We start from the raw sequence: 24,871 nt of genomic DNA, 5'->3' as shown, positions 1-24,871 counted from the left end.
AAGGCAAATGATTCTGTGTAGTCACCGTTTTGTACAATACCAGCTAGTTGTGTTAGGATGTTGGTTCATGGATAAGCTGCAGTGCACTGACAGCCTTTGTTGACAAGATATTTTTTTCTATTGTCTTGAACAGCCGAGAGAGGAGAATCCCAGTTGTCTTTGTGCTTGCATTAGATGTTAAGCTCTTGACTTTTGTTGGCTGTGGACCATGACTCCTTTCTTCCTGTCCGTGAGATTTTTACAGGCAGTGGCTGTTGAATAAGAACCTGTGTCATTGCCTTTCGATGTCCAGTCAGAGGATGCATTCTGTCAGTGGATACCTGAGGTTGGGTTATACCCATTGGTCTAAGAAGACAAAATAAAGTAATAAATATTAGTTTGATGGTCTAGTATTGTGGTACCGTTCAGCCACTGCACAGGGAGCTGCAGCATGTGCAAACTGACCTGTACCCACAGGCCATCTGCCTGTCTCTGATTCACAATGTAGCTAACAAGCTTCCATTCTGGACAGAGGTGTCACAGTGTGCCAATAGCAGTCCATCCGAAAAAAAAAAAAAGAGACTGTGAATTGAATTTTTTCCAGTGTGATTTTGAAAGAGAGCAGGGCACAGCAGGAGTCACATCCTATAGTGTAAGGAGAACCTAACCTGGAATGGTAGAGCCTCATAAGAGGTATGGGAGTTCTGACCAGTCTCTGCATTCAAATGTTGCTGCTCAATTCTCATGTCCCATTTATGTTAAAATGTTTTATGTCTGAGGTTCTGAGACAAGAAGTTTGGTCAGACACTGAATGTCTCATTCAATAATACGTTACTGAGTGTTTTAATTATGCTGAGAGAGCAATTTTATTGTACTGGCACAAAAAATTTCAGCAAATGTCAAGCAAGCTGCAAATAAGGCAATTCCAGGCTGAACTTTTATTGCATTAAATGGATTATTTCCTTGGTGCCTTCGAAGTCTTCAAATATGTCTGGAATCTCTTACCCATTCCTCTAAGTCTGCTGAAACCAGATTATTAAATTGTCCATTTTCCATAATATCAGTCTGATTTTTTCTCATCAGTCCCTTGATGATTATAAATTGCATGGTGTGATATTTCGGAAGATTAATATTCCATCTGCCCTGCACACTGCCAGGAGATCAAAACGATTGGCTGCTCCAGCTCAGACTTAATCTGCATGACAGGCAAACCGCTGTAAACACCCTACATGTTCATGGTGGGCTTGTCTACATGGGTGGTTTATGCTGGCGGGAAGCTGACTGCATCAGTATAAAGAGATCTGTGCCATGCATCATTGACAAAATGCTCTGGAGCTTTAAATTCTGTTGAGATTAGTAGCACTTTCACAGTGGAATAAATACTGTTGAGTACCAAGTTAATTTTGTCTGTGCTACCGTGTTTTGTTAGCTGTCTTGTTACTTTCCTGTATTTCTTTGTGCCTAGTCCCATATGGCTGCCCTGAAGATTCCCACTTACCTCTGGCCATCTGCGGCTGCATGTTGGTAAATGAGAAAAAGGAGCTGTTCTACATTGTAAGGAAACTACCATTAGTGCAGAGCTGTGTGGGACACCTACTCACAAGCCTGAATACATATTAAAAAAATAATAATAATCTGATCAGTAGTAGCTGGTAGTCAGCAGTTTGTTTGGATATGGTTTCTGCATGTTGGTTAATGTGAGACATTACAGCAAAGAATCTTACAGTAATGTGAATCTCCTTGCACAGTAACATTCACATTTGTGTATAATACATGAAATGGTCTTCTCTTTCCACACTAGTTTCAGTATGAAGGCTAGTGGAATGAGAATAGCAACAATAAACCCCATATTTGTAACCCAGAAGAGATTAAAATTCACTTTTCCATTCTGCTTCAGTGCTGGCCAAGCTGTGGCCTGTAAGTATTGTGCTTCCTTGCTTAGGCAAACGTCTTGTGATTAATACCGTGTCTCTGCCTGCACAGGAGCTACTGACTAACCTCAGTTCCTGGTGATGGGAGCAAAACTGCTTAAGCTGGTGTTTGCAGAAACCTTGTGTTCACCGTACAGTGAAAGAGGGGGCTCCAGGAAAGCCACAGTCATCCTCTGTATCAGAACTCATATAAAGATTTGTTCTTGGTGTACTCTGAAGTACAAGGCATACATCTGGCAGCTGCCAGCTATGGAGTCAGGAAAACTGTCCAACCCTTTGGTGGTTCTCATTCTTTTCTTTCAGTGTCCTGTCCCAGCACCACAGTCTGTATCACCCTCTTCACAAACTGTTCAGCTCTGGAGACTAAGGGGAAATCATGTTGGCTCAGTAGTGAGCCAGCGATGAATAAGTGTTATGTGGCAATTTGTACTCTTAAATTATCTGTGACAAAGGTGAGCATCACCTCACAGAGAAAGGTGATTCTGGTAATTTTTTACACTCAGAACTAATCTGGACTGTAGATATTCAAATGTAATTGTGACAAAACGGTGTTCACTTAAAGGAATGGCTTTCGATTCTTCTTCCTCTGTGTTTTTATACTTGTAGTCTTCACTGACCAGCTCTGTTCCAATGTACTCTGGGCACCATTGATGCCTATAGGGACACACAAACATTCTGAGAAGTGAAATTGTGTTTTCATGATGCTTACTTGTACATCTATGCATTTCTCACTGAACAGTGTTAGCATGTTAAAGTCACCTCTTGGTACAACCCCACTGTAATACTACATATCAGGAATTAATTTGGTATATAGTATCAAAGTGGTTGCTGAAATCATGGTATGTAGAGTGTTTAGTAATATGTTTAACATTGTTCTGGATCTAAACTTTCCCTAGCTCAAGAAGTTTTAAATTGCTAATGTGCACTCCTTAGAAATCCTTTCCTGATACTTTTTTGGTTTCCTGCTAATAACAACTGCATTTAAACTGCTAAAAGGTGTTGAAACTGTGTGTGAACTAAAACATATTACTGTTATTTTTGTGTAGTCAAAGCTAGCAAGGCCAATCAAAACCAGTCCTGCTGTGTTTCATACAAATGTATGTGAAATAATCACCACCCTAAAGATTTTGCCATGAGGCAACATAAACTTCTCAGAATGCAAAACGGTGCCAACCCAGCTTCTAAGCCAGGGATGCTCCTCTCCAGCCAGGTCAGAACCTGAGCAGAGAAGCTTGTGTCTCTCTGCGCTCACCAAGCAGATGATATATAATTTCAATATGCGAAGCAAGCATTACAGTGAAGTAAGGATTATGCAACATGCAAATGCTGTGACAAAGTATAGGATGTCAGGATGTTTGTGGCAAATGCCTACATAACACATCACATGCTACCCCTGATGTTAGATTCCATTCTCTTTGATTATTCAGTTTTCTGCATTATTTAATGGCAGATCTTTTCTTGTTCCTAATAAGATAATCTATTGTCTCCCAGGTATTTTTTATAAAGGATTTTACAAAAGCACCTTATAAACTATGGCTAAAGTTGGAACTCTGCCCTTGACAAAAGCTGGACAGAGAGCAAGAGAGATGTGAGGGGAAAAGCAAACATACACTCGGCCTGGATGTTCAATGTCTGACTTTTTTTTCCTTCTGTAGAAACAAATGACTGACTACCATTGAAACCCCACTTTTTTAGGCATTGACTTAAAACATTTCAGTTTGGGATTTTCAGATAAATATAGGAAGTGATCACAGCAAACATATCATTCCCACAAGAATTTTAATTTTGCTGAAAATGTGATCTTCAGTTGCATGAAAATTACATTTTTCATCTAGCTCCTGCTGCCCAGAAGCTTTCTGTAGCATATTCTGGACAGAACCAGGATGCACCAATATCTTCTTCCTGGAAACATTATTTGAATATGATCATAGTAGCTCATTGATGCTACTTGTGCTTATTTAAACTATCAGAATTGTGACTAACAGCTTTGACCCTGCCCCTCCACCCCTCGAAGCTGTTGTGTGGAGTCGGGCAGAACTGCTGTAGGTGTTGAAGCACTAGCAAATGCAATTTAGAAAACTGTTTTTTGTGCTTGCTAAAGAAGTTCCACTGGAAATAAAAATATAAACAGCTTTAATTTCTCTTCTGTTGTTTGGAGAAGAAGGATCAGAGCTTCTGCTGGTGAAGGCTGACTTGAGTAGAGCTGTATCAGGCTGTCAGTGCTGCTTCTACAATTGCTTCTACAATATATTTTTCTGCAGTGTTAGTTCAGCCCACCCAGATAGCGCAGAGACTGGTCATTACTTTTGACTTGGGGAGCATGTTCCTAGACTTAGATTTCAGTCTAGCATTCTTCTCCATGACTAGAATTCTAAGCCTGAGACTTCCCAAACCATTACACACATTTCTCTTGAGTCTTACAAAGGCTTTGAGAACTCTAAGCTGGTGTTGCACTTCTAATTCAACTGAGCTGGAAAAACACAGAGGCGAAGAACACAGGTTCGTACCGTAGAAGTTTTATTTCTAAAGCATCTGGCTCTACAGATCTTGGAAAACAAGTTGATACCAGCTACATAGCTCCATTAATACAAGTTTACCATATCCATAAGACTAAAGTTGCATCATTATTTTGGGAGAATTCCCTCTACACTTTCTGTCATGCAAGAAAGTGGCTGTATGTAGCAGTGGTTGATCACACTGCAGCAATGATTGTTTGGTGTATTCCTCATCTCTCTTCCCTGTACTCCACTGAGATACTGCTCCTGGAGTCATGAAGCTCTAGCTGTGGTCTCTTGCACAGAAAATGTCCTGGTGAATAGTGAAGGGCCAGGAGCTGAGATGTGCGGAGCTGATGTCCCCAGCATGTATCTCTGAGGTGTTCTTTGTGATGGTCCTTCAGTGGGCCAACTAACTGATTTTACTTGGCTGAGCACCTTGCAATACCATAGACTGTGGACCTTACCCTCCTCACTGTCCTGCTTCTCCCTGGCTTTTTGGACACTTCAGATTAGAAAGCTGCAATAAAATAACAACAACAACCTCTTAAGGACACAGAGGTGCCAGTTTGGATCAGCAGGATACAGGATTGTGTGTTCAGGTCACTGTGTCTCTAGCCTAAGTGCCAAGGATCACTTTTTAAGCAGATGTGTTTAACAGGGTGTAGATATAGCTATTAAATGGTAATGATTATTACTGGAACTTAATTGTAAAAGTAACTCTGAAAAAGGTCCTGGATGTTCCAGTTGAATGATGCTGGATATGTTTTGAAGCATAATGGTCTGAATTATTCCTAATGCCATTGTCAAGCATTATTATCATGGTCTTGAAGGCAAAACTTCCTGTTTTGTGAGAGTCCAGTCATAGTAAGACTCCAGAGTGTAAACTGCCCCATTGATTTCAGAGAGGTATCAGTTGCTCTCCAGGACCAAATTTTCCACCAGATATTTGGACAGCCAAGAAAGGGACAGTTTTTGTCACCCTGAGAGAGTCCCACTGAAAGGTCCTTTATCTAGTGGAAACAGACAAAATCTGGTCATAATTAAAACCACCCTTTCTATTAGAGAAAAATATTGCAAATTGAGTGAAAATATCCAAATCAACTTTTGCACTACTTCTTTCTAAAATATTCAGAACAATGGACTGTGAAATTCAATTCTTCACCTAACCAGATTTGTTCAACAGTAGCTGTTAACATGACACAAATGCAGAGAAGAAACACATGCTGGAAAGTAATCAGTTTTCAGTTTTGAATACATGGTAGTGGCTTTCTTTACTTTTACAGAACAGCATCTTTTATCTGAATAGTTCAAAGCATTCCTCAAATAATTTATTACATCAGACCACCGCCTCTCTGAGGCTTTTAAATATTATTTTCTCATTGCAGAAGATGGAAAAATGGAGAAATCAGAAAAATTAAGTTACTTTCCTAAGACCACACAGTGAGTCAGAATCAGAGTGAAGAGTATAAGTCTGAAGTGATAACTTCTTTTCTGCCATTCCAAGTACTGGATTATATAGTTTGCCTGTGACATTCCTTACAGTGAGATGTAATAGCTTTCTCAAGATCTCCTATAATTCAACCTGGAAGTTACTGGGGCAGAAGTGTTAATTACTGGGTGAAATTCTGTGACCTGCTATTCAAAGGGTCAGACTAGATGATCAGAAAGGTCTTGTCTAGTCTTAAAACATAAGAGTCATTACCACCATACAAACCTACTTGCCCTTTCTCTCCTTCCAACAAAAATCAGCAATTAGTCCTGTTTAAAAGCTTGCTATGAAACCGTGTTTTTCAAATGTAAGCATATTTTGCCAGAGGTTAGCAAAAATAGCTTCAGAATTCCTGAAAAGTTGACAGGTTGAATCAATCAAATCCATTTTAAATTTTATTTTGACAAAAATTCACACTGGGGCTGACAGCTCCCTGTAAAAACAACTTTGCTGACTGCATTTTCAAACACACATGCTGTAAAACCTCGGGAACAGTATTTCTAATAGAAACCTGGCAGTCTCCTAACTCTACCAGTATTATCACCATGTGTGATGCTAATATATTAGGACCATACTTCAGAGCTCCTTCATTAGATTCTGACATATGGAGGAGAAAGGAGAGCCTGAAAACCAGGGAGGGCATAGAGTGCAGCCTCAGCTGTGCATATTTATCATCTAAATCAAGTGAAGGCTATTTATTGACTTATTGATTCTAATTCAAAATGAGAACTTAATTAAAAGTTTAGTTCATTACCACACAATTACATGGCCCTCAAGACATTTCTAGGCTAGTAAAGTGCATGCCTAATCATGTGGTATATTGGGAAGGCTGGATCTTCAGTTGTTATAAATCAGGCATTAGTGGTACCATGCTAATTTGCGCCATCTGGGGACAGGGCCTATTAGTTTTCTATGCAGGAGACAGTTGTTATTGTTTTAAATAAGCGAACTACAATGTAATATTGTCCTTTGCTGAGCAATAGCATATGTTAACTTCCCACCAGAAGGCAAAGTAGTGATGAGAAATTTAGTCTCAGTGCCATGTATACCACATATATATACCAGTCTCAGAACAGAAGCATTCATAAGCAGCATAAAGGACTGTCTGCCAAAATGTTAATAACAGGCCCCAGAGAAGCTGTTCTGCCTTGGAAACATGCTGTAGTGACTCTGCTAAGAGAGATTCTGGCAGAGAACAAACTTTCCTGCTAGTTGCTCCCAAGAACCACAGCACACGCGTGTCGGGACGCAGGGAAAATCTACACAGATGTGCTGTGCAAGCTCTGACACCCCTTCTGGTTCTCAGCCTCACAGGGCTGTGCCTACTCCTCACAGCTTGTCGTGCTTCTTCCCCTCTGCACAGCTAGTGGAATAGTTTGTGTATGTAAATTTGACTTCCAAGGCAGAGGTTCTTTGAATACAGCAAATTTAGGATTTGTCCCTGCAGAGAACCAGAGTCCTGGCTATATTTGCATTCATATCATGTAGCGTTCCAGGGCTCTAATCTTGAGCATTTTTATGTGTTTACATTTCTTTTGAGCATTTTTACATATTTACAAATGATCAGAACTTAAAATCTGGGAATCGAATTGTTAAAAACTTTCACATACAGGCACGAGGCACATTGACGCTTAGCTCATTTGAAGGCAAGTTAAGCTGTTCATGCAGACACACACTGTGTATCTTCAGTGACTGAAGTTCGTACTCTAGAAAAGAAACTCAGCAAAACCACACAGAATGATACTCTTCAGTGTGATCCACAGTAAGAGTCTGAAGTCTTTGCTTTGCCTGGTATCTTTATTCAGCTAATGCTTCCCATCTCTGAGGCTCCGAAAAAGAATTAGGGGAGGCAATTTCTACATGTGCTTATGTTTTGGACTCTCAGCATAGGATTTTCAGCAGTAATGTTGGGTGGGCTAATGTCAAGGAACACAAATATTACTGCACTTCTGACCTTAGGGACTAAAAGATTTTTCAGCTTGTATGTACTGTACTTAGATGGACTTCAACACGAGTCAGACACCAACAAGGAAGCAAACATAGAAAGAGTTTTCAGACAATTCTCTGTTAGCTATGGGGCTGTTCTTTACATTTGAAAAGAAGCGCACCTAGCAGTGCAGCAGGTGTGGGGTGAACAGCAAAAATTTTACCTGTTCAATCTGAAGCAAGTGACAGACAGAGGCAGCTGAATGCAGAAAGGCACCACGCACAGCCAGGAAGCTGCATTCATGCTTCTGTGGCCCAGCAAAAATTAAGCATGTTCTGCGGGAAGCACAGTGAATAACCTAACACAGGTACACGTGTGCTCATGTGACTGCTGTGGTGGTGGTAACAGAGCCAGACAAGAGGAGCCTTAAGTGACAGAGCCTTTGAAAACTGGTATGTCTATAGGCCAAGGAGTATCTGTGTAAGGAATCGATTGAAGGAACAGGCATTTTAATAGCTGCATAGTAGGTGCACCTGCTACTACTCAATGTTCAACCAAATAGTATTTTCCAGCTATTGATTGAGCACATCCCAGAGCTGCTGAGGAGCTGTTTCTACATAATGCCAGATGATGTGTGTGATTGCTCTTCTCTGTTGTCTTGGACATTTCTGGAACAAGAAGACATGGACTAAGGATGGCCTCTGCTATGCTTGATTGCAATATCTCCAGCTGGCCAGAACCCACGTTTTATGCATTACAATCAGATTAATGGTTTGTGCCTTTCCAGCACTCACAGCTCTGGGCCATCACACTGAGTTTGTGGCAATAGCTGCATGAAACATCCTGCTGTCTCAGATCCCACTTACTGTTGTACTAATTGTTTTTTCTCTCTCTGCTTATGCTTTCTCCTAGGGTCCATTCTAGTAGGCTGAGATCAAGCAGGCTTTTTGTGTGTGGCCAGTATATATTACTGGAATGGACAGAGGCATAAGTAAGGATAAAAGAGCTTGCCTTGAAGCCATGCTCTGTGCTGTAGCTTGTAAACTGCATTTATTTTAATTTTGCTTCTTTGCTTCCGGTATGACTGTCTGGTTTTTCCAGCCAAGAAAAACAGAACACCACATTTTTGCCTAGTTCCTTGCAGAACCCTTGGAATCTGAGAGAGAATTTCCCTGACACCTTACAAATCCCACTGAAGCCTGAAATAGAGCAGTTTGGGGCTAGCGGAGCCATCAGTAGGCAGGTTAACAGAGTAACGCAACTGAACAGTTTATCACTGCTTTTCAGGCTTGCAGAAACTGGTCTGATGAGGAAGAGCTCCTGCTAGATAAATTTCACATGGATTTCAGACAGTGCCCTAGTAGTGAGGGTAACTGAACATTACAACAATAGATGAAGGGGGCAGCATGACTGACGTCACTTGGAGTCTAAGTGACAGTTTAGATATCTTTCTAAAAGATATTATTTTAAACTGGCTTTGGCATCAATGGTCCCTTCTGGCCAAGGAATCTGTCCAGAATGTGTCGTTCATTCAGCTCTTTCCTTCATATGTAACAGGCAGAATCAGTCCTCAGCATGATCATCATTTGCATAAACATAATGGTTGTAATAAAAGCCTGTGCTTCAGGGGTTTAGCTGGGTAACCACTGGGGTCACGAAAGATTTTTTTTTCCTCCCACCATACAATTAGCCAGATGTACTCTGGGTTAGTGTTTGCTTAGTTCCTCTGAAGCACTGGAAATTGGCCATGCCTAGAGACCAACCCTTCCCTGATGAGCCTCGCAGTGGCCCAGGGTTATACTGAGACTTCCCTCACCCGTACCCAAGGGAAGCAGTTTGCTTATTTGCTCAGACCTCAGAGATCTCCTGCAGCATGAGAGCGTGGCTAGCTGGGTGTGTCTCGTCAAACAATCCCTCATCTCCAGACAGTCTCCTGGTACCTGAGAGGCTTTGGAAATGTAACAACCTACAATAAAGATTAGAGTGACTCCTTTGTTTCTAAACTTTTCTGCTTGCAACACCATTTCTGGAGTAGTAAATCCCTTTCTGTGCTCCTAATGTCATTTGGGAAAGACAATAGCAAGAATTTCCAAGATGAGAATACTTGCATTAAGTAATCAATAGTTTCTTATAGCCTTCACTTCTGCTGCTGCCTTTGTCTAGCTTTTGTCAATGTAGCTACCTCCCTCGCAGCCCAGTCACTCTCAGGCCCCCTGAGAGGCACTGCAGATGTGTAAGCTGGGGCACACCTGGGAGAGTCTGCAGGAGCCTGGGGAGGTGAGTGGCTCCAGCCGTACCTTGTGTGCTAACATGCAGCTGGAGATACTCAGGCAGCCTGAGGAGGATGTAGTGCCCTGGTTGGCCTTGGGATAATTTTTTTTGTGTTGTTCTGTTTGGTTTGGTTTTGGTTTTTGTGGGTTTTTTTTTTGCCTTTTTTTTTTTTTGCTTTTTTTCTTTTTTTTAGAGTGGTGAAGGCAGACTGTGAAATTGGAAGAGAAGGTTAGAGGTAAAGGTAACCTGCCAGTCTTGTGCTTGCTTTCAGAGTTACTGTGCCTTTCAGGCATCTAGGATGTGTGTTAATCCACATTTACAATGTGCTTGTGTAAGATTAATTCCTACTTTGTGGGCACTGAGAACTATCTGTATTGTGCAGATTCTTAGAGAAATAATAATCTCTGAGCTGGATCTTACCTGTGTGAGTGAATAGGTAAGTATAAAGACCTATGCCTGATGATCTGCAGCAACAGGTCCTTAGGCAACACAAAATAGATTTGATCCTTCTTTCCTAACCTCCAGTGATTTTCATGGAGAAGGAAGAAGCCTAATGAGATTTGCCAGGAGGCATTACTGAGATCTGGTGGCTGTGGCAGCTGAATGCTGCATAAAATGTGCAACTGTTCATGTGCTCTAGAGTGTTTGGATTGAGTCACTGGCCTCTACTATGGTTTCTTTGGCAGTAAAACTTACGTCTTTGTGACAAAATAGTCACAGTGATGCAATACAAATGCATTTTCTAATACAGGGCTCCTGCAGCTCAGGAGTGGGTCCTGATCCTGTAGCTGTGATTGTACCTATTTTCATTATTGTAAACAACTGTTTTTTGTGGAGCTGCTCACAGGTGTGCATCTGCTGTTCACCTTACCCAGTGCTGGAATCTTCGCTTTCAAACATTTTTGTACTGAAAGCCTGACTTCTGGTGGCTACTCTCCTGCACAGGTTTTTTGGCTCTTGATAGAATTTGGACCATAAGCTAGTTCTCTTCCCTTTGTACACAGTAGCTTTTCTCCTCTTGTTTTAGGAACTTCCATGAAGATGGATCTTAATGCTATTTTTAGTTGTTGAAACCAAGGCTAGGAGAATATACCTAGTGTACCTAAATTCACAGAGCAACTCCTTGGCACAGAACAAGATCTGATTTGCAGTCTCCCTTTTTTTACTGCTACAAAATGGTAACAGAAACATGGTAGAAACAGGAGTTATTTTATATATAACCAAAAATCTGTCTTGTGTAGGGTAGGAAAGCATCAGGTTTCTTAGAACTGAGTGCCACAAGATGAATGCCTGCTCTAAGGAATTTCCTTTCAAGCCATTCTTTCAATATTTTCATGTGTTCTTATGCTGTATATTTAGATAGAGTGCTGTTTTTTCACCAGTACTCCTAAGCAGGGCTGGATTTGTCTTGCTAGAAGTTTACAAAGTCTTGTTCCTGCCCCCCACCCCAGTGTATATTCATTTTCTTTTTGGCATTAATAGCAGCACTACCTTAGAAATTTCAAAATGTAAGTTAACACTTTTTCAGGAGAAAAAACAAAAAAGTCTGCCAAATACTGCTTGTTTTCAACCCTCCTGCAGGGTACTAGAAGTCAATGGAATTTCTTTTAACTAACGAAGTAAATAAAGTCTAATTGTACTTAGACTTTTAAAATGTTTTTGCAGCTTTTTCTCACCCCTCCTGGACCCTCATTTTTGTGCTGTTTGATAATATTTATTTTTTTCTTGCAGGGTAAGATAGCACCTGATTTACCCTTAACTCTGCTTTTTTCTAGAACTTTGACACCCTTTGGTGACTCAGGTGTGCAGATTTTTTCCTCTTCATGTTTGAAGGGAACAGATATTCCAGTTACGAGCCAATTTTCTTATAACCACAATAATTCAAATACACAGTGATTCATTTTTCTGTCTCGCCTAGTGGGAACTGTTATGTTGTCTGTGATATGCCAGTGCATGACATCAGAACATTTACTCACCAGCAGCCCGTATGCCAGTTTGGGGATCATGAACTACCTTTTACAAACCTCACAAAAAGAGGGAATTTTAGTTTATGACATATTGACTACCAAGTATGAAGTGTTACCTTTGAAACAAAATCACAAGTATTTAGTGTTACATCAGTTACAATTTGTTTCTCTCAAAATAGTTAGGCTACAATCTAAAGAGAAAAGAATTTACATTTTTCCAAGCGTTACTATAATCTTCTTTAGTGAACTTTATTAATTTCAAAAATTGTACTCAGAGTTGCTGCTGCCACTTTCTGTAAGGTTTGATTGTTTGCTGCACTATCTGACTAGTGTTGCAATCATCTGTAAACACGGGGGACATTTAGAGTTAATAAAAGGAAAATGTTGAAGCTTTGATCAGGGGAAAAGCAGGAGGGGGTGGGTTTTGTTTTTGATTTTCTTCCTCATGATTTTACAGTTTATTAGCACCAGGTTAAACAAGCTAATGGGTTCAAATTATAACAAAATAATTGCAGTGGTTTATGGAGCCACTGTGAAATAACCCCTCCTCCCCTTTTTAACCTTTCATCTTAGTCTCATTCTTATCTGTGGACTACCGCTTTGCCCTCTTCTTCCACTTTGCCTGAAAAATAAGCAGAAAATACAGTTTATATTATGCCTGTACACACTTCTAGGTGTTTTTTAATACATCCCCAGAGGAAAGTGGATAAATAAATATACATTTTTCAATAGTTGTAGAGCATTTGTTTAACATTGGCTAACTCCCCAATAACTGACAGAAGATTATACACGCAAATCTAATTTTCTTGCTAGCTTAAGCCTCTCTTGGGAGTCTTGGTGGCTGCCTGCGAACATTTTCTTTGAATCACCAGTATCAGCAAAGATGCATTATGTTGCTAAAAGTATATAATGTAAAAAGTGAACTAAAAATAGAAGAAGATTTAGAAAGTAGGAGGAGATGGAAAAGGGAAGTACTATAAAGAGAAGGGCATCTATAAAGACAGAGGGGTCTAAGCCTTTTACAATAGAGGCAGTCTGAAATAACCATGGTTTCTTCTTTGAATCGTGAGAATAGCTATTTTCTTGTTTAAAAGCTTAAAGAGCTATTAAGTTGGGCAAATCACTGGTAAAACAGCTGGAAATGTAAATAGCAATTTAAACAGTCCATTGCCCCTCAATCCAAATGTGGAATGTGCAGATCTACTTCAAAAAAGTTCCTCTGGTTTTATTATATTGTCAATGGTAAGAGGATTGAGTAGGCACCCTTTCTCCGTGGACTGAATGGAGACCATGTGCTTTATTTAGAAAATCCACAATTTTTTTTCTTTTCTCATTTTTCTCCTTTTTTCTTTATTTTTCCTTTTTAACAATTTTGTTTCTTTTTTCTTTCTTTTTTCCTCTTTTTTTTCTTTTTTTCTTTTTTTTTTTTTTTTGCAAGTGAGCAGACGGGTCTCTAATTTTCACGCCATTCTCCCTTAGAGACCTCCTTCAATTGCACCATTCTTTCATTATGTGGAACTAATGAAGTGCTCTGCAACCTTTAGGTCTCCAAAGAATCCATTGCTCTAGGAATATAGTCCTTAAATAAAACATGTTTCATTGGCTGACTTCAAAACACTATTCTTATTGCGCGGGGGGGGAGGAAAGGGGGATAAATAATTGGCCTGGAATCACTGTGTGAAAAAAGAAGAAATTACATCAGACAATGCTTCTAAATTATAGTTACAGTCAAAGGGTACATTCAGCAGTGACAGGTTTGGTTCTTATTGCTAGTAAGTTGGCAAAATTGGATTATAATTTTTTGAAGTCCCAAATTACAAATCTTTCTATGACTGTTGCCTTTTTAGTGCCTGCGTTCTATTGAGTAACTACTGGGTTTTGTGATGTAAAAAATAATGCAATGATGGATCAATAATTCAGCAGCTGAGTTTGATGGCTGGCTGCCTTGGATGCCTTAAGAATAACACCTCACATTTTATATATCACTTTTCATCTTCAAAGTACACACCAAACACTAACTTAGTCATACGGCTTGTTTATTTAGCCTGTGAAAGCACAGATCTGTATTATCCATGATGTACTAAGTAGATGCTTTATTCTCCCATTAATATTTGCAAGGATGAATGCAACTTATTTTCTTTTGCCGTTATGGACCTTGTAGAACACAGCTATTTCAAATTTGTCAAAGTCTCTTTCTAAGCAGTGTCTGGCCCCTGGCATTTTTAATTGATTTGCCTTTCTTCCCTTAAGCCTTTAATTGGTCTGAGCCCTGTTTTCCTTCCTTTCTGCTAAAAACAATATCCTTACAACCAAAATGTGCTCTCTCATAGTATCTTTGTCTGCAAAACCTGCTTTTAAATTAGAAAAACAAACAAACCAAAACAAACCAACCAAACAGAAAACACAAACAAAACAACAACGGGGGGAGGGAGATGGTGGATGACGGGGGAAATAAAGCTAGAGTTCAACATAAGATTGCTTGTATATGTCAAGTTTGTATCTGAACCCAGCAAAGAAATGTAAACACTTCATTTTTTCTTAGTATTCATTTCCTTTAGCATTGCTTATCTTTTGCTTAATTTTATTTGGTGCTTGATCTAATTTGTAGCATATTAGATTTTGGCTTTGGTAAACTGAAATAACACTATCAGCATTATTATTATTATCGTACTGGCATGAGAGATTTGCTGGCTTAATTTCAGGAAAAACTAGAACAAACTGTAATGTCTGTTTTTGTCTGTAAAACAATTTGTATTTATAGAAACTGTTGTAATCATCTATTTTTGAGTGAAAGGATTTCTTGGATCATAACTATTCTACAAAACCCAGGACTTATCCCAAATTTCTAGTCTAAAAATAACACATTTAAGCTCTGTTGAACAGATTAGAAAACAAAACAGTGTTTAATGAAGATGGAGCTTTAGTTTTTGGGTGGCTAAGGATAAGTTATAGTCTTAAATTAGTTCTCACTCTATATTGGTAGGACAGCACACTGTGCTTTGCGCTACCAAAGAGCAGGAGTCAAGAATACGGACTAAGTTTTGCCAAGGTCATTAGTGGAAATGGTTGCCTAATTATGGACTGTCTTGAGTTGCCTGATTTTGAACATGCACAGAGCTTGCAGTCACTGTATTAAGCTACCCTGTGTTGTATAATGGAGACATCTGAAATCCCTTTGAAAGTCTCCGCTCTGACTATATTTCTGGGTTTTCAAACTTCCAGTGTGAACCTGAGAAAGTCATTTAACTTCTCTGTATGTTCTTACCCTTGTCTTTGCTAAGGGAGAGTAATAGCCATCTTTTCTGTGTTATACGATGTAACTCATGAATATTTATCAGTGTCTTTGTGGAGAGTATAATTTTTGAAACTGCGAATTGGAAACCTGATGTAGTTTCTGTAGCTCGGTATAGGAGGCTTTCTTGAACTGTATCTCATCAGTTCCTTGTGTGGAGTAACATTTATTTAACTTTGGTACCTAGAGAGAAAGTGCTATTGTGCTTTCTTCCCAAAACAGTGTCTGCAGTCCCAGGCTGACAAGCTGTGACTGGCACGCAATGGTAGCACAAAGTCATGGACAGATGACTGGCTGGCACAGCTGGCAGTGCTTGCTGTTGTCACCCAGCTGCTCATGGTACCCTTCTACTAGAGACATAGTTGTGGGCTCTACTACACCTCCATTGTCTTCAGTTTGACCTAGGAGATGCAGTACAAGCTTCCCGCAGGGCTGACGCTACTGTTTTGCACTTTGCAGAGTTGTTCCTCCTGCTGTTTAGATCTGGCACACCCTTTGCGTGAACCTGAATGCATAACTGAGGGCTGAATGAAGCCAGTAAAAAGCTCTACATTATTCTGAGTTGTTGGGTTGGACATGCAGATGAGAAACTGAGAAAGCAGATGAGAACTGAGACCCTTTTTGCACAATTAATGACATGCTAGGTGAAGAAAAAACCTACATGAAAGCTGTAGAATGGAGATTATCACCATGTTCAGTGTCAGTTCAATGAACACTTACGTGTAGATTAAGTTGTCTTTTCCTAGCTATGAAGAGAGAAACCTGAGATGCTGTGTGTAAAGCAGGTTCTGAATGTCAACAAGATCTTACATGTGCTATCTGCAGTCTTGGTCTTGGCCCATGTAGGTATCTACATAGACTTGATTTGGGTTTTTTAGTGTCCAAGGATTCTTTACATTCACTTGGAAATTAGTGGGACAAGCATTGATTTTGCTTTTCTATAATTCTATTGTAGATATGTAATTGAAATTAATTCAAAATTATTTTAGATGTGTAAGCAAAACATGATCAGTTGAAGCATGAGAGTTTATCTGAGAGCTCTCAAGCAGACAGTAGCTTCTGCTTCCTGTATTTTCACTTAGTACTAAGCCTGCTTTTTTCTGATTTCATCAGCTTTCTGAGCACGCCTTTGTGAACCAGTCTTTCCATCCTGTTCTTCTCCGTAAGTTACTTCCACAGTAATTTAGTATACCTGTGTTAATCCAATCCATCTCTAATGATATAATACTACTAACAAACGGCAACATTATTCATAGCTCTACACAGTCTATTTCATACAATTTGAAAAGAGAAGCAGTAAGCATGAGACCAAATCCTGCTGTCTTTATTCATACAGCTATATCCATTCAGTTGAACAGGATAATATGCAGGATTAAGATGAGTGGAGTTTTTACCCTTTCTATATCAAGGCCTCCTGAGGATGCTGTATTTAATTGTATTTGATAATCTTCTCGTTTATTTGCCATTTCACACCACCTGAAACTGCAGCTGCCTGTCAGGAATTGAGTTAGTCTGAGCTTCAGCTATCTCATAGGTAGCTTAGCACACTAAAGCATTGGCTTCTCCAGAGAGCCCTTAGGGAGAAGATCTCATTTAGCAGAAAATGATAATTGGGTTTTCCAAATGGTTCTGGAATTGTCACTATATATTTGGATAGGATGATATATTTTAAAAGCCTCTGCAAGCGTGTAACTAAACAGGCTGTGCTTTTAAGGATGAAGTAGGCTCCTAGGCTACCCCAATTCCTGGTTCCTGTAAAGATGATTACTGGGAAAACATGCAAGTGTGAGATAAGCATTCTACCATAGAGGAGCAGGAAGGTTTCAATATGAGGGTTTTGGGAGAGATGTTTACTTTCTGTGCTGGAGAAGGATCACTGTAGAGTCCTTCATAGCAGTATTGAGAAGAGGGGCTGGTGTCTGTATGAGTGTGGCCCGTGAATCATGGGCTACCTGACAGCAACTGGAATTGCACCTGCAGACAGAATAGGACTCTAAAATACTGTAATATATATATTATATGTACGTAATACAATCCTGGGACTTGGATAAAATGTGGTAGAAGAAATGAAGATTTGCTGACCTTCTGTTTTGATGAACTCTCTGCAAACTCAGGCTAGAAGAACTGCAAATATCAACACCCGTGGGTGACTTACATGTGTTTATATTTCAGTATAGGCACTGACTTTGAAATTAAACTCTACTTGGTCAACAGTGGTTTTGTCTCGGATAAAAGCTGTTATTGGTAATAGACCAGGCTTGCTGAATAAAGTCAGGGCTTGATCTAAAGCACCTCTTTAACAACATACTTCTTGCTTAAGATGAAGTTTCTGTGGCAATGGGCTCTTACACTGTGAATCGTATGCAGTAAAGATGGCAGCTAAACAAGGGAATAAGTACATATCTACACTTGCACTAAAATAATTATATTGGTTTTAGGAAATCTGTATGCAAATCGCCACCAGCACATAGCTCCCTACTACATAGATAGCAGGACTTGTGTTGGTAAAGGAATTGATGCCATGACCTGGTCCTTGGTCCTCCAGATGTTTTTGATGGAAGAGTTTTTCTCCCTGCAGTGAAGTGAACAGATGTTGCAGTACAAAATTATCTAATTTTTCAACAGCATTGGACCCTTTTCATATTATGGCAAATTAAAGGGAAGGTCTTGAGAGTAGCTTTGGTACTGTGGGCCTCCCTGAAGAATGCAGAATTTTGAATTGGTACACAAATCTCACTCTATGCTTCAGTGGCAGGGTAGATGGGTGGGGAAGGAGGAAAACTGCAGGAGCAGGCTGTATTACAGATATTTTTCTTTCCTGTCTGCATGAAGGTGTCCACAATTGTTTGTGGAATTGTGGAGTCAGGAAACATTTTGATTAAAGAACTTCCGTTGAAATTTTCCTGGACTCTTGTTGCTGCTGTTAATGTTTAAACTGAAACATTTTGGGTCAGGAGAAGTCCAAAAGAACGGACACAGAGGTCTTAAAGGATCTTACTGTGACTTGGCAAGATGTCCTGCCAACTCATCCACCCTTGCAGCTGTTCTGTCAGGCTACATGCAGCCTCTGGAAGTCTTGGGGCTTCTGGAAGTGTAGGTTTTGAGTTTTGGTTTGGCTTGGGTTTTTTGGGGGGCCAAGGAGAAGGGTATGCAGGGCTCTGAATTGGAGCAAAATAAAATTTCACAATATTAAGTCCTCTGTGAAGTAGAATCAGCTTTTTCCTCTGAAATGCTGTCATGTTATGTTCTATGGAGCAAAGAGGACTGCCCATGTGGATTAGAGCCATATTACTCCCCACATCTGGTTTTGAGCTAAGCTGAAGGATAAAGGGACTATGAGTAGAGGCCATGGCCCCTTCTCTTTATCTTGCAATATACAATTCTGAGCCTGCTGAGGCAGTCTTTGCAGAAGTCTATGTGCAAGAGTAGTCCTGCTGATGAATATGTACATGCTTCAGTGTTCCTTGCATGTTCAGGGCCTTGATTAGACCGGGAAAGCACACAGATAACTGACTGCAGATCATGAATAACAGTAAGAAAGGGAACAACAGAAAGTACTTCTGCTTGAATGCCCTAATCAGAGCTTTGAAGAAGAAATTGGAGCCAGCTGTAGCCATTTTTGAAGGATAAGTTCACTTTAAAAAGACTGATCATAAAATGTCACCTAAAACAACCCAAAAGCTTTCTCACCTGTTGGGTTGTTATAATTCTTGTTGCTGTCCTATGCAGTTAGAGGAGTTAATGACCATTCAGGATTTAAGATTAGAAATGACAGTACTTTCTTCTGAGTTGTTGGATCTTTTAGACTGTGCAAACCCAGGTGTTCAAGAGGATAGCACATTAAAACAGCAGCAGTACCACGTATTTCTTTGCAATCACAATAATCAGTGAAATTCATTTTTAGAGTAACTGAGCTGCCAATGATAAGAATACAATGGTAAGTAAGCTGTACCAGATCAGGAGCCAGAGCTTGTACTAGCACAGAGTCACTGTCTTGAAGGCTTCTGTGAAGTAGTCTTTGAGTTAAGATTCTGATCCTACTCTGGTCTAAAGTTAGCAGATGGACAAAGAGTAATGGGATCCTGCTCACTTCATCCCCTTTGTAGTCAGGATAGGATTCGATGCTGACATTTTAGCACCTCCTACATCTTTCTGTGAAGTCCAGGTAAATACACGGTGGCTTAGCTTCTATCAGCTGGTATGTTTTTTGTTTAGAGGGAAGAGTGTTCTTGCCATCCATTCTCTTTCTCTATAACGTCTATTGGCACAGAAATCTGAATGCTCAGGTACTGTTTCCCCAGTCTTCTTTTTTTTTTTTTTTTTCCTTCCCTACTGCCCCCTTGAGATTGCCCTTCTGGTTCTCTTATGCCTTCCCTACCTAAAATCAAACCATTTCAAAATGCTGCTGCCATTTTCCTTGTGAACACAGACACATCACCACCTCTAAAAATATTATGGCAACAGAGTTGACAAACAGGACTTTAAGAAGAGTATCCTTTTCAGCTGCATGTTTCCACAGGTCCTTGTCCTCCTACCTGCTACAGTGTAATCTCGTAACAGATAGTACACACAACCTTGTTCTGTGCAATCCCTTGTACAGCTTTTATAGGTGTCCCTTATTCATTTTAAGGGAGACTGCTGTATCCAGTCTCCTGCATAATCCAGGTCATGAAGTTTTACCCTTTACTCTTTATGTATGAAGTCCTTATTCCCCTGTTTGGGAAGTAACCTTCATCATGCCTCTACCAGGATGCAGTGAATACCAGTAACGGAGGATCTACTCTACTCTTAGTGGTGATGGTGTTATGTTCCAGCTCTTCATTAATATTATCATCTTCCTCTCTCAGTGGGTACAATCCAAGCAGGAAGAAACAAACAAAAAAAAAGCACTACTCTTTCTAGTAATGTTTCTCCCCGCTTCTAGCTGCTAAAACAGTTTTCTGGATGGAAAAGTGTTCTTAAGACAGTTAAGGGGAACACAGCTTGATGAATTTGTAGATATGCAATGTTCAATAAGATGTATCACGATGCACCATGTTAAAAGATTTACAGGTTTAAGAAGATGTTTTTGTATGGGTTGTAATCTCCTTTGGCACCTTGGCAAATGAAAGGGGACGGTCAGTTGGATTAAACAGGTGATGTGTTTTGGAGGAAGGTGACATCACAGTAGAAACAGGAGAGTTGCTGTCCTCAAGCATGAGTTGATGTATCTCTTCAAAGTTTGGCACTGACTCACACAATTTTTTTGGCCAGAATACCCAGATTTACCACTCTTTCCATAAGGTTTCAGCCATTGTCTTACCAATGAGAGAATGAGATAAAATTGGTTGTAATCTCACCAAAGTTATGGAATGAACATCCCCTTTTAACTGTTAGAGCAGCTGCTATGTAATTTCCCATCCCCTCCAAGGAAAAAGAAAAAATCTCATCCTCTCAGACACCGAATTTTCTTATTTATAACTTTTGTTATGGATTGTGGTGGCCTTCTTTTTTTTTCTCCTAAGTACAAGGACAAATCATTGAAATACTTCAGCTGCATGCTGCTATGCTGCTTCTGAGAAATTTAGAGACTATATTTTCCTGGAAAGAAGTAATATAGCACTGAGCATGTTGTGCTATGCATGTCCATGGCCTCTAGTTGCAAAAGTACTAAGTACTAAGTAAAAGTGCTAAGTACTGTAGAAATGCAAAATAGTCTATATTGGATTTTTACATTGTATCTTTCTTCCCAGTAGAAGAAAGAAGATTTTAAATAAAGTCTGGATATACACAGTTAAGGGTTCATAGTGTATATGCTCCCTGCACAAATTCTGGCACGTGGCCTCCCTGTCCCCATTCTGAGGAAGGCAGGTTTCATGGAATCATAGAATAGTTTGGGTTGGAAGGGACCTTCAAAGGTCATCTAGTTGAACCCTCCTGCAATGAGCAGGGACACCTTCAACTAGTTCAAATTGCTCAGAGCCCTGTTTAGCCTGGTCTTGAATGTCTCCAGGAATGGGGACTACACTTCAGGGAAAGAACTCAAGTTAAAAAAAAGGATTCTCCTATCAGAGTTTATATGTCTCCTTGACCTAACTGGGGAGACAGGCAAAATGAGTTTAATTTGTTCTTTTGTAAGGTGTTGTATTAATATAGTGATAGACAGGCCCCGCTACATTTGGCTTGCCCTGTAAATGGGCAAGATGGACAGAAGGAAGAAAGAGAAACAAGCAAAGAGGTACAGGAATTTACTCAAGTTTGCACAGCCTGTCCAGTGACTGCTGTGATTCCTAGGCCTGTCCATAGCTTGTGTTGCCTCCTGCGGCAGCATGTGCCTCAATTTAGAGGTGTTCACAAATAGCAAACCAGGAAACCAAATAATTCTGCAGATGCTGTTCTGTCTTCTCAAAGTATTCTTGAAATGGTGCACATCTGTGGTAGAAGGTGTTCTGGAGGCGAGGTGACTGTTCTGCAGCCATGTTTCCATTTATATACACTTGGCATTCTCAGTATGCAGGTGTTCATGGATGTTCTACTCTGTAAAGAGATGGGTCCTAATAAAATGTATCAATTATTATTATTTTATTGGAATATTTCCCAAAAGCTTTAAAGATGTTGTTACGGAAGAACGTTAGAAGCCCGTGCAAGATGTTGGTGCAGACTGCCCAAAGGTTTTCAGGCAGAGCTCAAGTACATTGGTACAGGCTTAAACAGAGGCAGTGATTCCAGGTGAGGCCTACTCTACATTCAGTTCAGGTGGCTTTTGCTTACCCCAGTTATACAGAGCAGATTTATGGTCATGAATCTTGCTCTTAGTTTCCACACTGGAAGAAGTTGCTTTATTGTATGTGATGATACCCACTTAAGGTTCAGGCCCTCTTTTGAAAAACTATACTATTGTATTTTCTCATGTTCTGTCAGTTAGGAACTTGGGGTTTTTTGTGTGTTTGTTTTTAAAGAAAAAAAAAAAAAAATAAGATGTGCTTGCTAGAAGAGGGACACCTGATATGAAGGATCTTTAGCTTTCGGTTGCATGTGACCCTTGGAGTATAGAAGGGCATATATATTATAGACAGTGTGATATTTGGATCAAAGTGACTTCCTTTCCTGAGTGCCATACAGGTAGTATTAGTTCTGTACCAATTATAAATGCATAGAATCAGGGAAGATAAAAAGGCACAAGTGTAGTGGTTTCTGTAAGAGTAACTTCACAGATGCAGTTAACATGATATTTATAATAAATGCTAAAGAGCAAGTCACCAAGGCAATTGGAGTATTTTGTTGAGTTTTTGTTGAGTTAGCAAACCTTTTTATTACACGCTGACTTTTTAAAAGTTGAGATATTTAATTTTTAGCCTTAATTTTAGTGAATTCCTTCATGGAAAATATAAATTTTGGACAATTCATCCCATGATATCCCATGATAAATTGTAGCATGATTTCATGAAATTGCGATGACAAGGCCAATTACGAAAGATTTCAAACAAAATAGTAAGAAGGCTTAGCTTTATTTTCCACCTAGGGCAAAACTCATACTTACAGAGTCTCTGAAAATAAGAGCCTTTCCAGAAAGATCGACGAGTGGTGTTAACAGGGTAAAGATCATCCTACCAGCAGATAAATTTATTGAGATGTTCGCTCTGCTACAGCGTGGCATAAACCTCGCTAGGTGGAGCTCTAAGGTACCAGGTAATCCCTCTGGGGACCTACATGGGAGTAACGCTCATGGTCTCCATGGGAAGACTCGGGCATGGAATTCACAACCGCATCTCTGCGTATTCACACAAAAATAAGGGGCTGGGATTAAAATAATAATACCCCTGCCCCACCCCTAAAGGATTAAGGACGGGAATGCTCAAAGCAGAGGTGTAAACATTCAGAAAGCAAACAGCTTTTGCGCTGTGCACAAGTTTAGTTTTATGAGGGGAAAAGATAGTGGCATGTACTTTTATTTACCAAGCAGCCAGGCTGAGCAACATTTCTCAACGTTTCCTTCCCATCTCCTCAGGCTTAAAGATACTTAATGGTGCTACTCTCTGGCCCAGTGTATTGTACTGAAACATGCATACATTTGGGAGGAACTTGACAAAAAGAAGCATCTAAGGCTATGGTGGAGTGTATTTATTATCCAGATGACAAGTGGATGTCGCATACAATGGACAGCCTCGCTGGGGAATTAGGAGGAGTTAGAACCTAAAGTAGCAAAGCATTTCAGTAGGGAGGGGTCTGTGAAAGAAACAAAGGTGTAAAGCGAATAGGGGTGCAAAGTCCTAATGAGGGATGTCTGCAAGCTGTTTCAGTCCTTTAAAAACAGTCTGGAAGACGCCAGGGTCAAGAAGTTTGCCTCTAAGGGGGCAAATTTCTCATGTTTGGGTTTAAAACGGAAAGATTTTCTCCTTCAGGGTGGTGGTGACAATGACACTCAGAAACACATGGCTGCAGCAAGGGGCAGTTACAGCTTCCCTGATGATTTGGGGGAGCGTGTCACCCGGGGCAGGGCCGCACGGGTCACCTGCGAAGTCGCAGTGGGGCTTGGAGGAGAAGAGCTGGGGGAAGGCTGGCCGGCTGGAGAGGGACAAGCGCCTCTGCAAGCAAAATCCTCAAAGCGCTGGAGCTGGTAAAACCCAGCGGCTGGTAATGACCTGAGGCGAGTGGGAACGGCAGTGCTAGGAGTTAGGCGAGGCTCAGAGGAAGGCGGGCGGGGGGGGTAGACGACTTTTCTTTTAGTCTGAGCCCAGGAAGGGGGGAAAATCCCTCTCAGCTGTTGTCAAGGAGATGGGCGGCCGGGTTGGCCGGACTGTCTGCTTTCAGAGCCCGCAGCTCGGGGGGAGCCGTTTCCCCGCAGCTCCATGCGAGGGGCAGGGGACTGTGCCCCCCAAAGAACCACTCCCAGCTGCGGGCGGGGGGGGGGGGGAAGTCACTAACGGTCCACCCGCGCGCCCCGGCCCCTGAGGGGAACAAAGCTGAGGGCTCGCGCAGCTGGGTACGCCCGAGGTCGAAGCCCGGTAACGGCTGCAACGGCTTTCTGCGGGCTTCCTACCTGTTGGGAGACGGGAGCGGCAGCTTGCGGTGGCGCGGGCATCGCGCCGGTAAGCACCGCGCTAAGCCTGACTAACAGACATCTCTCGGGGGTGGGGAGGAGTTCCACCGCCTCGCCGACCACCCCCCACCACCGGCGACGGCGGCGGGGCGCAGGGGCAGTCCCGGGGGCAGGAGGAGCGCCCCGGCCCGCCCCGGCCCGCCCCGGTGGCCGGCACCGCCCCCGCCGCGGGAGCCCCGGCGAATCAGCGGGGCGCTGTCAGGGCGTCAGCGCCGGCGGCTCCGCGCGCCCGGCCCCGAGCGCGTCCCTTATCGCAGACAGGCACCGGGGGCCGGGGATCGCATCATTATCATGGGCACTGTTTGCTTTTCGCGGCGCTGCTGTTTGCTTTTCGCTCTCGCCTGGGCCGGCAGGTTGGCGGGAGGCAGCGGGGGCGCAGGTAAGAGGGGGCTCCGCCACTGTGCCGCCTTCCCGAAGGCAAGGACAGCGCGGAGCCGT

The 24,871-nt window shown here is 41.3% G+C and overlaps 1 protein-coding gene across 7 annotated transcripts in view; it reads left to right on the top strand.

Annotated features, from left to right (window-relative positions):
• Nucleotides 1-24,871, top strand: part of SCUBE1 (signal peptide, CUB domain and EGF like domain containing 1) — a 249,621-nt gene that overhangs the window by 13,306 nt on the left and 211,444 nt on the right. For 4 of the 7 annotated variants that reach the window (XM_005507093.4, XM_021293887.2, XM_021293886.2 and 1 more), the window contains exon 1: nt 24,615-24,812. The exons of the other annotated variants lie outside the window; for them this stretch is intronic. In XM_005507093.4, the coding sequence (XP_005507150.1) occupies nt 24,725-24,812 (88 nt within the window). In that variant the 5' untranslated portion in view covers nt 24,615-24,724. Of the gene's footprint in view, nt 1-24,614; nt 24,813-24,871 lie in introns of those variants that run through there. 7 annotated transcript variants of the gene reach the window in all.

The sequence above is a fragment of the Columba livia genome, chromosome 1 (genome assembly GCF_036013475.1).
Source record: "Columba livia isolate bColLiv1 breed racing homer chromosome 1, bColLiv1.pat.W.v2, whole genome shotgun sequence".
In the NCBI taxonomy this organism is placed as follows: domain Eukaryota; kingdom Metazoa; phylum Chordata; class Aves; order Columbiformes; family Columbidae; genus Columba; species Columba livia.
This window is presented reverse-complemented; position numbering and strand designations above follow the sequence as displayed.